Raw genomic sequence first — 14,042 nt, 5'->3', positions numbered from 1 at the left:
CCGTTAATATCTAAGTTGCAGCAGATTCTAGGTTTCCTGTTTCTAAAATGAACCGTCATTCTTATCTCTAAAATCTGAATGCAAATAATGTGATTTCATTTTCTCAAAATGCTTCCAAACAGCTCAGCCGCTATACATCTCCATACCATGTTTTGTTTATAAATAAATCTATGATTAATTGATTGAGTTGTCCATACAGAAAGACATTTGTGAATGAATCAGCTGTTTGAACAACTCCATTAAGTCAATCATTCAGTGGCAAAGACGGTGACTTGTCTCCACCTTCTGGCGGTTTTAGGTTTAAATCTCATGACATTTTTATTAGTAATTATAGTGCATTCATGCCACCTCTTAAGCCTTGTTAAACAGTCAGTTATTAAATAAACACTAAATTTATCTACTTGCTAACTTGCCATCTTTGTGGTGTCAAGAGGGATTTGTTGATTTAATCTGATTGTAAGATATTCTTCCTGATATATTTCAGTTTATAGAAAAGAACTCATGAAGTTGGGCCACATAAGGTAAACAAAGTGTTTTATATTTATATAAAACACTGTAAATGTATATTTAGTCATCATCCTAATGATACTGTAAACACAGGGATATATATATATGTGTGTGTGTGTGTTTGAGAGAGAGCACTTGGTGGTTATTTAAAAAAAAAAAGCATTTTCTCAAATTAAAAATGTACCTTCCCCCTTGAAATTTGTGGAAAAAACAAATATGTTGGAAGTCAGTGGTTACAGGTTTCTTCAAAATTTCTTCTTTGGTGTTCCACTGGAGAAATAAACTCATAAAAGTCTGGAAAAAGTAAAGGTTGAGTAAAAGATGATAGCATTTTCATTTTGTGGGTAACTAATTCTTTAAGCATTTACTGCTGATGATGATATCCAGCAGCCACTATAACATCTATCACTACTGTATAAAGTGCATTACTGTGTAAAAACAAATGTATTAGTCATGTGATCCGAGGAGCTCCATGACTGATGGTTGAATATATATGCATGTCAAATAACAAGCAAAAAAACATGGCACAGTTGGTCCACACAAACAGACACAGGGATATAGGCAGGCACAGACAGAGAGGATTGTGGGATACCTGGCTTTGTTACAGGAATATGGAGGGGAACAGGATTAGGCTGGAATAAGATAAAAGGGGTTTGATTAAGGGGAGAGGGTAAAAGCGAGGAATATTTACACCACTGGAAGAAATCGGCCACAAAGTAATTGAGTTAAAAAAAAGGTCAATATATAAGTAGATTACAAGAAAGTACAGGGAAATGAATAGGTCATCATTGTAAATTATATTTGTTCATTATTTAGTTAGTAATTAATATCTCCATTAGATACAGGAAACTGTTGAAGATGTTACATTGAATAAGTGTTTATGGTTCATTTTAATTATCAACAGCCAGGAACTGTTATTTACTTATAAAAATAAATAAAGTAGTCATGTTGTACATCTTAAAACAGAAATATTTTAAATGTGTGATCTTGTGGTAAATGGTTACTCACCCTCCAGGTAGTTGCGGGCAACAAATTTCAGAGCTTCGTCAATGAGGATGACTGGGAAGGAAAGCTTCAGTACAACGATCCACTGGTCAAAGTTGAGATGGGTTAGTTTGAAGATCATCTGTTGGAGAAAAGGCAGAGATTAGCAGATGGCTTATTGAAATTGTGATATGATAAGCTTACTATTTTGAAAATCTGTTTATTATATGTGGCAATGTTTGGGACAGTGTCAAAGGTAAGTGTCTATTGACTGGGATTATCTAAATGCATACTTTGGTTGCCCTCTGGTGGCAGACACTAACCTAGATGGCAATATTACACTTATTGTAACCCTCATTTTCTCAAATATGGACACTCAACGTTGGGTTTTATTAAAAATAAATGATACTTTTTTAATTCAACGATTAGGTTTGTCCAAATTTGACTCAATGTTAGATTATGAAAATCATTTTTAGAGTGTACTAAATGCACAAACTGAACTGAATTGAGCATGCTCAGTGCACACAGGACTTACAGGCAGAGGGTCCACATAGATGATCATGAAGTGCAGAGACATGGAGAGAGTCATGGCTCCCGCCAACCACAAGTTGCTCCATGGAGGCATACGCAAAAGAGACTGATTCTCTGACAAGCTGCAAAAACATGCATCGATGTATGTTATAGTCAACTGAAACTAATAAACTTTTATGACTTTTGCGATTGTATTTGGAGAAGGTCAGTACTGACCTGTTCAGAGCATTGCACATCTCAATGGTGACCAACACAGACAGAGCCATTGTCATTGGTGGAGCGGCCTCGAACACCTCACATTCAATACCGGCAAAGTCCTCATTGTCAGCAGTGCACTGCATGAAGTGGGACTAAGGACAGGAGGATAGGTGCAGCAGCATTATTATTTTATTGTGAAATGTACCACATTCAGAGACATCAGTAAGCACATACTGTATCACCAACAGTGTTAGATGAGATCATGCCAGATTCTCACCAGCTGGTAGAAGGAGACCATGGGGCCTTCATCACAGTAGAGGAACCACCATCCAGCAGCAGCAACAGTTGCAGCACCAACATAACCTGAGAGAAAGGGATTCAACAGAATCTGTAAGATGTTCTGAGGTTACCAGAAAAGGTTTCTAAACCTCAAAAGATCAGAAATAAATCAGAAAAATGAAAAGTATCATACCTCCAATGGCCAGGTATCTGAAGAAGAGCCAGCCGGAGATAAGAGGCTCTTTGGGGGAGCGGGGAGCCTTGCCCATGATGTCCAAATCAGGGGGGTTGAAGCCCAGAGCAGTGGCAGGGAGACCATCAGTGACCAGGTTCACCCACAGCAGCTGAACTGGGATCAGAGCCTCAGGAAGACCAAGAGCTGCAGTCAGGAAAATACTGTAAAGGAGATAAATGATTGAGGAAATAAATCAGCTTTAAAGCCAACCTTACCCCAATTCCATAGGGTTAATGGATATGCCTGTTTATGTAAAAGAGAGACTGAAACTACCACTCACCAGACAACCTCTCCAACATTAGAGGAGATGAGGTAACGGATGAACTGCTTCATGTTGTTGTAAATGGCTCTGCCCTCCTCAACAGCGGCCACAATGCTAGAGAAGTTGTCGTCGGCCAGGACCATCTCAGAGGCTGACTTGGCAACAGCAGTGCCAGAGCCCATGGCAATGCCAATCTCTGCCTTCTTCAGGGCAGGAGCATCGTTCACACCATCACCAGTCTGTGGGATGTGTAGAAGGGTTAGGGTATATTAGAATTTAATATTAACTCAAATTAAAAGGTAATCCTGAACTACTTTGTAGTACACTTAAATTTCTTACTTTAGGTTTAAGTCAGGGAGTGACATTTACTGACTTAAGATTAAGTGTAAGATCTTTGGTTTTTGTTATATTCATTTAGCTCCACTTGGTTCCCTTACCATGGCAGTAATCTCATCAAAGCCCTGAAGGAACTCAACGATCTTGCTCTTGTGGGAGGGCTCAACACGAGCGTAACAGCAGGCCTTACGCACCGCTTCTCTCTGCTGGGGCAGTGGCAGGTCATCAAACTCACGGCCAGTGAAAGCACGGCCTGTTACATCCTCATCATCACTGAAGATGCCAATACGGCGGCAGATAGCCACAGCAGTGCCCTTGTTATCACCTGGAAAAAAAAACATTTAGGATAAATTACTTTGTCACAGGACAACAAATAGTGATGCTGCAAACACAAAACCAATGAAGAGATACAAACAGTGATGATGTTTCAGTGCTTTTTGAAGATTAAGGTTCAGGTTTAGTGATTTACCTGTGATCATGATCACACGAATGCCAGCAGCCCTGCACAGCTCAATGGATCCAACAACCTCTTTACGGGGAGGATCCAGCATACCAACACAACCCACGAAGGTGAGATCGGTCTAAGAACAACAAGAAACTGGATTAGCTTTGACAAAATTCAGTTAAGCATAACTCTCAAGTTGAGTTACATTTAAATACTAAATATTTCCTTGTTCTCTCCATCTTTTCATGTAAATACCTCATATTCAGCAAACTTGGTGGAGTCTTCCAAGTTCATTTCCTCTGGTCTCAGAGGGTTGTCACGGGTTGCCAGGGCCAGGCAACGCAGAGTATCACGGCCAGTTCCCCATTCCTTGATCACAGCCATGATCTTATCTTTAACTGGACCAGTCAGGGGCACACGAGTGGTGCCAACACGCACATAGGCACATCTGTCAATAACGCCCTCAGGAGCACCCTAGAACAGTAACGGATTCGTGTTTCAGGTTCGTGTTAAGATATTAATTTTAACTAGGTAACTAAATGATTGGTCTTACCTTGACAAACATCTTGTTTCCAACAGGAGCCTTGGAGGCCTTTGCAGGGGAGCAGTAGACAGACATGGACTTCCTGTCACGGGAGAACTCCAGAGTAAAGTCTTTCTTCATAAGCTGCTTGATCACCTAGGAAACCAAAAGCAAACTGCATTAATAGAATTCCCGAAATGGAAGTTGCTAAAAATACCCTTTTGGCCTTGACCCAAGAGAGTTAAGGTATTCTAAGCAATTTTACTATTTCAAATCCAGCCTTACGCCCCATTCACACGGGGCTTCAGCATCAACGCTTGACTGAAGGCGTGTCTGAAGTTGGCTGACGCGATCTTTATAGCAGCGTCAGCCAATAAAATTCAGTCAGCAATAGGCCACTGTCTAGCTGGTGTATTAGCATGCAGCGTTCTGATTGGCTTCCGTCGGCACTTGAAAAGTTGAGCTGGTCCCAAATTCTGCAGCGAGCAATGCCTCTGAAGCGGATGAATCCACAATGCAGTTCGGCAACGCCTGACGTCATCCATTCAAAGTGAATGGGCAGCGTTGATGCCCCGTGTGAATAGGGCGTTAAACTCTTCATGAAATCACAATTTACACTATTTACTTTGTGCACATTGCTCATCTTTAGGTGAACAAATAATCTGTACAAATGAATCCACAGAAAATGTTTGTTCATCCTGGCCATCTTTAACAGAATCTGAAAATTTGCATCTGCTTCTTAGCGACATTGTCTGATGACACCATATTGATTGGGCAGATTATGCTTAACCACTCCTCTCTAGCCATTTTCTATGTGTGATAGATGGTGAGGAGGAGTGTTAAATTAAAACCCTCTACTCAATAGTCTAATTCGATTGAAAATGTATCACAATACTAATGTTGGTTAAAACTCTGACATTAAGTTTATGGAAATATCAGATGACCAGTATAAACCTAAGGAATGTCAAAAGCTGAGAAAAGGAAGTGAGGTACTTACAGCGCAACATGTGTTGGCTCTCTCCACCTTGGACAGACCACGAACATCAGTGTTGAACACATTCATCTTTTCAACCAGGCAGCAAAGGGCAGTCTCTGTAGCCTCGCCAACTTTCTCATAGATTCCCTTAGACTGTAACGGAGAGTTAAAGTTGGTTATTGCTCAACAAATGGAATGGCTTAGATGAGATTGAGGCAGGATAAAGGTTTGTTTACCTCATTGTAGTCCAGAGAGGAGTCATTGCACAGAGCGCAGATGGTTGCCAGCTCAACAAGGCCGTCAAATTGGCCGCACTTGACAGGAAGTCCGTTCTTAGTACTGCAAGGTACAAAGTAAGAATGATAAGTCCGTCTGCGCATGTTTGTTCATGAGCTGCCTATTAAATTTAAAATGACTTACACTTCTCCCTCTGGTGTGTACTTGGATCCAGAAATGTCGTACTGGTCAAGAGTCACAGATTCACCCTCCACTTTCTCAATGACAAACATCTAAATACAAAGAGATCAACAATTTGTGGTTGTAGTGATAGCATTGGGCAGTGTATTGGTTGATATCTTCATTGGTTCATACCTTTGTGACACACATCTGGTTGGTGGTAAGGGTGCCAGTCTTGTCTGAGCAAATGACAGATGTGCAGCCCAGAGTCTCTACAGAGGGAAGAGAGCGGACAATGGCGTTCTTCTTGGCCATGCGGCGGGTTCCCAGAGCCAAGCAGGTTGTGATGACGGCAGGCAAACCTGCTCACAAAAGCAAAGTGTCAAATATGCTCTGTTTGATTTGCACAACTTACAAAGTCTGCATTGAAACAGCACTTTACTCTTGATCAAGTTTCACCATTGATGCTTGATATTTAGGATAAGTCCTGTATTCACACCTTCGGGGATGGCAGCTACGGCAAGAGCCACAGCGATCTTGAAGTAGTAGACGGCACCACGGATCCAGGAGCCACCATGGACGGGGTCGTTGAAGTGACCGATGTTGATGAGCCAGACAGCCACACAGATGAGAGAGATGACTTTGGAGAGTTGCTCACCAAACTCATCCAGCTTCTGCTGCAGAGGGGTCTTCTCCTGCTCAGTGGCAGCCATCTGGTCACGAATTTTACCGATTTCAGTGGACACACCAGTGGCAACCACAACTCCAATAGCCTTGCCAGCAGCGATGTTAGTGCCCTAGTAAAATAAGAGGGAGTTTTAGTGGTAGTTCTAGAGACAGAGAAAATTAGCAACAAATATCTGAAGCATGGGACACTCACAGAGAAAAGCATGTTCTTCTTGTCCTGGTTGACAGCCCTGGGGTCAGGAACAGACTCTGTGTGTTTAATCACACTAACAGACTCACCTAAAAATAAAGTGATGAAGGTAGTTAGAGAAGGTCAAACATCTCAGCACTTTTTTTGGGAGTATTAGGAGGTAATCACGGATTTTGTAATTCACAAACATACCAGTAAGAATGGACTGGTCGACGCGCAGGGTTGTGGAGCGGATGGCGGTGATTCTGATATCAGCAGGGACTTTGTCACCAACTACACAGGAAAAGGTAGATTGAAAACATTCATATATGAAGAATACATACTTAAACTCAGAATAACAAAGTACAGAACGAGTCTTGAGTGATGCTTGGCGTTAAGGGTGTCTCAGTCCTATCTTTGATTTGATGGTTTTCTTTAAAGCCCACTAATAATATATATTATTGTTGTATTTTAAAGTTATGTGTTTAGAATGGGTCTCTAATATCTCTGTCGGGTAAATGGTTTGAGAGTTATTAATCATTATTCTAGTCTGGAGTTATCCAATCTAGCTCCTGGAAATCCAACTTACAAATCTCCCAACTCTACCTTAACACATCTTTGAACTTCTAACCATGGTCTTAAAAACATGTTGGAAGTTCTTTGCAGGATTAATTGCCCACCAGGAGCTGGATCGCTCCCAGATCTAGCTTATAGATGCCACTGTCAGTAATATTTGTTGATCTTTTGGTGAAAGCCTGGAAATTCAAAAGGGATGAAAGAGCAAATACATGAAACCGAAGAGTTGCAAGGACAAGCTGACCTTCTGTGTGGTGTAAACAAGTGGCTAGGCAGAAAAATGAGTGATGAGGAAGGAACAGGTGGAAGAGGGAAAGAGATGAGAGGGGCTAGGGATCGAGAGAGCAAGTAGAGGAACAGGTGCTGGGATGTATTTATATATAGGCCTTTTCTTTGCCTGTGCTCTCGCGGGTTCTTTCAGCCTTTTCTGATCCTGCTACTCTATATTCTTCCTCCCGCTGTCACACACAGACACCCTGTAATTGCCTTAAAAGGACGCTCACAATTTCTCAAGGGCACAAGTCCCATATAATCCTGTCCCCTCTACACACGCGTGTCCCATTACTTGACATCGTTGTGACTACATGGTGTAACAGCTGGCTCAAAGTTGTTGCTTACTCTGCATTTTCAGTGCATTGCACTATTCTGACGTGCTACATTATTGTTGGGTTTTTGTGTTTCTGATATATGATTCAAGTGGTATACCTGAAACTTCCACAATGTCTCCAGGGACAATCTCTCTGGCCTTGATCCTCTGCACACTCTTTCTGTCAGAGCGGTAGACTTTGCCCATCTCTGGCTCATATTCCTTCAGAGCCTCAATGGCACTCTCCGCATTGCGTTCCTACAAAAACAAAGATCACATCAGATCCTGGTCTCCTTTAGTATTTTACACCTTCACAGCCCTCTCCTTCCAAGGTTGTGCATACTTTCCAAATGACTGTTGTCCCCGTCCCATGGACCCTTGATGAAACCTGATCAGCCTTTAGTATTTTTGACATCGGGCCTTTGTCATCATGCGTTCCTGAGAGTGAATTTGTCTGTGCCTAACCTTTAACCTGTGATGTTATTTACACCATTCTGAGCTCTAATAATGCCATTCATTGTGTATTTTTACAGTTGCACCAAACTAGTTCAGTACTCCTAAGTTACTCTTGAAATTAAGGAACTGCAATACTTTAGAAATATTAAGTCCCAAGTATCATCATTTAACAAAGCATTCAAGAACTTTTCATCCCTTTTTTTTAAACTGATAGCCTTTGTAGGCAATGCAGCTTGGGGACTATTCCTGATCATTTTCCCTCATTTCTTATTTCCAGTCATGACTAAACTTTCACAAGTATGGAAAAAAAATGGGAATGTAAAATGGATGTGCATATTCACCTGCCATACTCCAACCACTGCATTGGCGATAAGGATGAGGAGAATAACGAAGGGCTCGACGAAGGCAGTGACTGTTTCCTCACCTTCCTCAAACCAGGCCAGTACCTGATGAACAGAGAGAGATGGAGTATAATTGAGACATGCAAGATCCACATGGGAGGTACAAAAGAAACAGTGTGAAGATCTACAATGAAGAACATTAGAGTCTATATAAAGAGCCAGCAGGTGTTTGCGTACTTGTGAATGTGTGTGTTCATGTCCTCTGAAAGTTGCTCAAGAAAGTACACTCGCTCTTCCTTTCATATGTACATGTTGCTCATTTCAAAAGTACAGCTGATCCTCTTTCAGCAATTCTCACGTGTGGCACTCGATTTATGGCACGTTAGCACCTGCTGTCTGTCTTTTCCTCTTTCACCTTTACGCCGATCTGTCTTTCATTCCTACCATCTTTGACCTTTGTGGGTGGATTCAGTTTCTTAGACTGGCTTAAGACCACCTTAAAATAACTCCCTTTTTACTCTCTCTCTGTCTTAATCACCCAGGCTCTCTCTTTTCTTGTTTTCTCTCCTTTCTCTGTCCTTGCTTCCCTTCAAAGCTTCTTTCCTGGCCTTCTAAGGCCATAATGACAGCTGTGATGTCATGGGCCTGAACAAAACAGCAGAACTAATGCCGACTGCTTCATTTGTTCCAAAACAGATTTGGAAAAAAAAGAAAGATCTGCAGTTTTATATGCCGACACTCGTTCATTATCAGAGCGGCATGTACTCAGATTTCAGGAGCAAGGGCATATGCATTTCTGGGACTAAGAAAAGATGCCTAGCCCCTCATATTAACAGTGTTGTTTCCCGTAACCATAAAGGTTCCATACTACCCGACAGAGATAAACAACTGGATTATGGCGTACCCATTATATACTCGGGGCTGTAGGGTTACCATTAAAGTTGACTGACAGGAACGGATGGGAATGTGGAAAATGTGTCCCTGTCCCTCGCATTGGCATTATCAATCATTGTCTGCACTCCTAAATAAAACCCTGTTCATTTAGTAAATTTTACAATTCCGAGGCTGCTAACCAAAACCCAAGTAATCAAATTAGTCAACCACAAAAGCCCACTAAGGTTTCTGAATGGTTTGGACTACATTGTGTGGTTATGTGGTTTCTGTTTACTTACAAAAGAGATGCAGGCGGCCAAAAGCAGAATCCTGACCAACAGATCTTCAAACTGCTCCACCACCAGCTCCCAGATGCTCTTACCTAAGGAAGAATGTAGTGGTTGAATTATTTATATAGTCAATCTTGACACAGGTTGACTTAAAACATACATAAAAAGGCATGTTTTTAAAAGGAATTCACTTTCAGTATGCATAAAATACAACATGCTGATAGTTCAAAGTCTATAAAGTTTTACCTTCTTCAGCTGGCAGCTCTGTGATTGGTCGGTTTGGTCCAATTGAGAAGATGAATGGAGGGGAGGAGATTAGAAACAGAACCATTAGAGTTCGCAGTCGGTACCTTTCACATCAACAACCAACATAACCTAGTGTATTAAATTAGGCATTCATACTGTTCTTTCTGACATGAGCTGAGCTCACACATAAGACTGCTTTGCTAATAATCTAGTCATTCGTCCTGTTTGACCTTCTGTTCAAGGCTCAAAATGGCCCCTGTGTTTAGCTGTCACTTTCTTGCTTCTTTTTCAGAAGTGATCTCTCTTACCTCTTACACCTTTCAATCTTGCTTTTGCAACCTAACGTTATTATTCAACATGGGCAGCGCATCTTTTCTGGCCTATTTTGTCTTTAAAGGGATAGTTCACCCAAAAATAAACATTCTGTCATCATTTACTCACCCTTCACTTGTTCCAAAAACAGTTTCAGTTTCTTCTGTTTAACATAAAAAGAAAGCTGAAAACCTCTAACCACTAACTGTTTTTTCTAGTATGTAAGTCAATGATTAGAGGGTTTTTTACAACTTTTTAAAATTGAATATCTTCTTTTGTGTTTAACAGAAACTCTTAAAGGTTTGGAAGCACTTGAAGGCAAGTAAATAGTGAGTACATTTTTATTTTGATGGTGAACCACACCTTTAGAGCTACCTAAAAATCTACCAAAAAAGCACTTTGGGGATTTATTCAGTCTCAATTTTAAGTAGATATTATTAATATTATAGTTTAATTAATTAATTACAACTAACATCTACATGTTTTACAAAAACATTTAAAATACTAAAGTTCTTGACACCTCTAAAATAGCTTGTTCTGTCAAATTCATCCCAACATTGTTTTACAGTGATCAACCATCCATCCATTCATATTCTTTCAGATGGCTCCGTCAGTTTGCCCATGCTTTCCTCACCGTTGAATCCGTACTTGGCTTGGTTCTTCTTGACCTGTTCTGGTGTGAGGCCTGTGGACTCGCTCACGCCGAAGTAGGCCAGGCATTCTGGTGTCTCCTTGGTGTGTGCGTTCTCCATCCTGTCTGCTCAAAGGGGAGACTTCAATAAAACAACACAAAAAAAGGATGAGTTACTTTCCCTCTCAGAGAAATGCAGACAAATCCAAGTACTAAGCTAACATATCCAGTCGTTATATTTTGCTTTAAATGAGAAGTTTGAGGGTACGCACCAACACTTTTTTAAAAGTGAAGGATAGGGACAAAACAGATGGCCCCTTAATACTCTCTCCCCTCTCTCTTTCTCTTTCTCCTCTCCTCCCTCTGGAGCGCAGGGCTGACAGAAAGTGCGAACTTCCACCCATCTCCGTAGAGTTTTATAAAGACACCAGGCTCACCATCGGCCAGGGCACACCCAGCGGAGGCCCCCTATTGGCCGAGACCAGACAAATATGGTAGGGAAGGGGCAAGGCCTTTGGAAGAGGGATGAAGGGATGTGATTGGAGCAATTGGGCGACAACTGGAGTGGGGGTGAGCAGCCTTGAAAGTGGGGTTGAAATTGGGGTCTGTTTTTGGAACACGCAGCAACAGTAGGATGGAGACGGTGAATGGGGAATTGTGGTGTTAGCATGAGTGACAGCTCAAATGGTTTTGGGATGTTAATATGCAGTAAAGGATGACCGAGGGCTTGGCTTTTTGTGGGGATTAAACATGTACAGGACTCTGTCATAATTATGTGGTGCAGGATTAAAATGTCTAATGTGGAGGCATGTTTAAACGTATACGAAGACTGTCAGGTCACCATCCTTAGAGAGGATTAGCACCTGGGATGAACTGCAGTGGAAAAAAACTCAGTGTGTGAGGGTAAAACAGTATTTCAGACATGGCAAATGTGCTGTAAAACAGACTGAGGAGGGATTCATTGCAAGAGTGCGGAAAGAAAGAGGCAAAGAAAGGGCTGTTAAGATCGAAATGGAGAGATTATTAGAGTCTGAATGTCCCCAAGTTTATAGATCTTTTATAGTGTTGACAGATTGTTTGGATGACTCGACAGAGATGAATGACTGGTCAGAGATTTTTCGCTAAAGCAAATCAGAGACAGGAAAAAACCTGCATGTGATTTTTGTCTATTAAATTCCTGTTCACTTTTTAGCAATGTTCATTTCAAATTAAGTTCTTTGAGCTGAAAAAAAATTGAGTTAAGGAACATTAAACAATTGATAAAGTAGGAAAACAGGATGTATATATTCGATATATGTATGTTTTTCTCCTCTTTAGTGTGTAATACAAATCTTCAGTTGCTTATTGTGTGAGAGGAGGACTGATAACTTGCTTTAGAGGGAGGATTATGTCATTATTATGTCAAATAAACTTCAGACTTCATGACTTCTTCCTTCAGACTAACATAACATGATCGCTTTTAATAATTCTAGTAATAAATGGTGTATCGTGGGTTTTGGCGCACATATAAACACATTATAAGTCCATCAGATGGGTAAGCTGCTGTTCATGCCTACACGAAGGGCTTCAGCTGCTGCTTTGCCCTTTGACCTTTTGGATCGTTTGGGCTTGTAGTTTCCAACAGCAGGAACATTTAATTCCTGGATCACATTTTCTGATAATGTTTTCATCCATCCGCATTTACTTTCACCGTTCATGGTTTTTGTCTAATTTGGCAACCAATAAGTAATTGACATTTTTAGTTGTTTGTATGGCAGATGCTTCTATTTTAAGGCAACATACAACTGTGAAATGCAGCGAGTCATTAAATATACTTTATAGAGAGGGAAATAATCATGAGTTGTGCAAGTAATACAAAATTCAGAGATTGTTTCAAATAGTACAATCTAGAGCAGGAAGGGATTAAGGAAAAGTGAAAGTATAGATTTATTTATTTATTAATTTTGTTATGTTTGCTTGTTTACAGGATGCAGTTAAGGGCTATCTTAAACTAAATATAAAACTGTAATAGTTATAAGTTTTCATATACAGTTGAAATCAGAATTTTTAGCCTCCCTGTTTATTTTTTCCCCCAATTTTCCCCCAGTTTTTTTTAACTGACCCATTTCTAAACATAATAGTTTTAATAACTCATTTCTAATAATCTTTATTTGATCTTGGCTATGATGACAGTAAATAATATTGGACTAGATGTTTTTCAAGACACTTCTATACAGCTTAAAGTGACATTTAAAGGCATAACTAGGTTAATTAAGTTAACTAGGCAGGTTAGAATACAAACATAGCATAAAGGGGCTAATAATTTTGACCTTAAATGGTTTTAAGAAAAATTAAAAACTGCTTTAATTCTAGCAGAAATTCTGCAGAACAAAAAATATTATCAGACATACTTTGAACATTTTCTTGCTCTGAAAAACATAATTTGGAAAATATATGAAAAATAAAAAATAAAATAAAAAGGGGGTTAATAATTCTGACTTCAACTATATAAATAAAAAAGTAGAAATGTTTCCTTGGAAAATATAATATTTACATATTACTATATTATAACATTAAATATATTGTAATATTCACTTTATAATATAAAATTACATTTTATATTGCTGTAACAGTTTTAGTGTGCAAAATTGGCAAAAAAAATAAGTGCATGAATAAAATTATGTAAAAATTATAATTAATTATAATATTTGTAAAACTTCTAAACTTAAAAATGCTCAGAATTGCTCAGACTTTTTCCTCTCAATTCAGATTTTTATTTTCCTCAGAAGTCAAATTTTATATTTCACAATTGACTGTAATATTTGTAAATTTTCAAATAGAAATAATAAAAACATAAGAAACTAGAAAGGTTGCCTTGGTAAATGTAATATTTTATATTACTAGATTATAGCATTAAATGTATTGTAATAATCATTCATTTAGTCATTTTCTTTTTGGCTTAGTCCCTTTATTAATCTGGCGTCGCCACAGCGGAATTAACCGCCAACTTATTCCGCAAATGTTTTACGCAGCGGATGCCCTTCCAACTGCAACCCATCACTGGGAAAAACTCATACACACTCATTTACACACATACACTACAAACAATTTTAGCTTACCCAATTCACCTTACCGCATGTCATTAGACTTGTGGTGGAAACCGGAGCACACAGAGGAAACACAAGGAGAACATGCAAACTCCACATAGAAATTTGACCCAGCCG

The 14,042-nt window shown here is 39.7% G+C and overlaps 1 protein-coding gene across 1 annotated transcript; it reads right to left on the bottom strand.

Moving 5' to 3' along the window:
• Positions 1 to 1,515: 1,515 nt before the first annotated feature.
• Positions 1,516 to 10,960, bottom strand: atp2a1 (ATPase sarcoplasmic/endoplasmic reticulum Ca2+ transporting 1; the record flags this gene model as incomplete). Its single annotated transcript, NM_001007029.1, is given in 22 exon segments — positions 1,516 to 1,633; positions 2,027 to 2,144; positions 2,239 to 2,372; positions 2,498 to 2,583; positions 2,693 to 2,895; positions 3,015 to 3,235; positions 3,434 to 3,657; positions 3,802 to 3,913; positions 4,033 to 4,251; positions 4,331 to 4,456; positions 5,298 to 5,429; positions 5,513 to 5,615; positions 5,697 to 5,785; positions 5,868 to 6,034; positions 6,172 to 6,469; positions 6,553 to 6,638; positions 6,742 to 6,822; positions 7,810 to 7,948; positions 8,488 to 8,592; positions 9,660 to 9,742; positions 9,897 to 9,914; positions 10,843 to 10,960. Coding segments are annotated over 22 exon segments (2,980 nt in total), but the record flags the coding sequence as incomplete, so codon positions are not given.
• Positions 10,961 to 14,042: the final 3,082 nt, after the last annotated feature.

This window comes from Danio rerio, chromosome 3, assembly GCF_049306965.1.
Source record: "Danio rerio strain Tuebingen ecotype United States chromosome 3, GRCz12tu, whole genome shotgun sequence".
Taxonomy (NCBI): Eukaryota; Metazoa; Chordata; class Actinopteri; order Cypriniformes; family Danionidae; genus Danio; species Danio rerio.
This window is presented reverse-complemented; position numbering and strand designations above follow the sequence as displayed.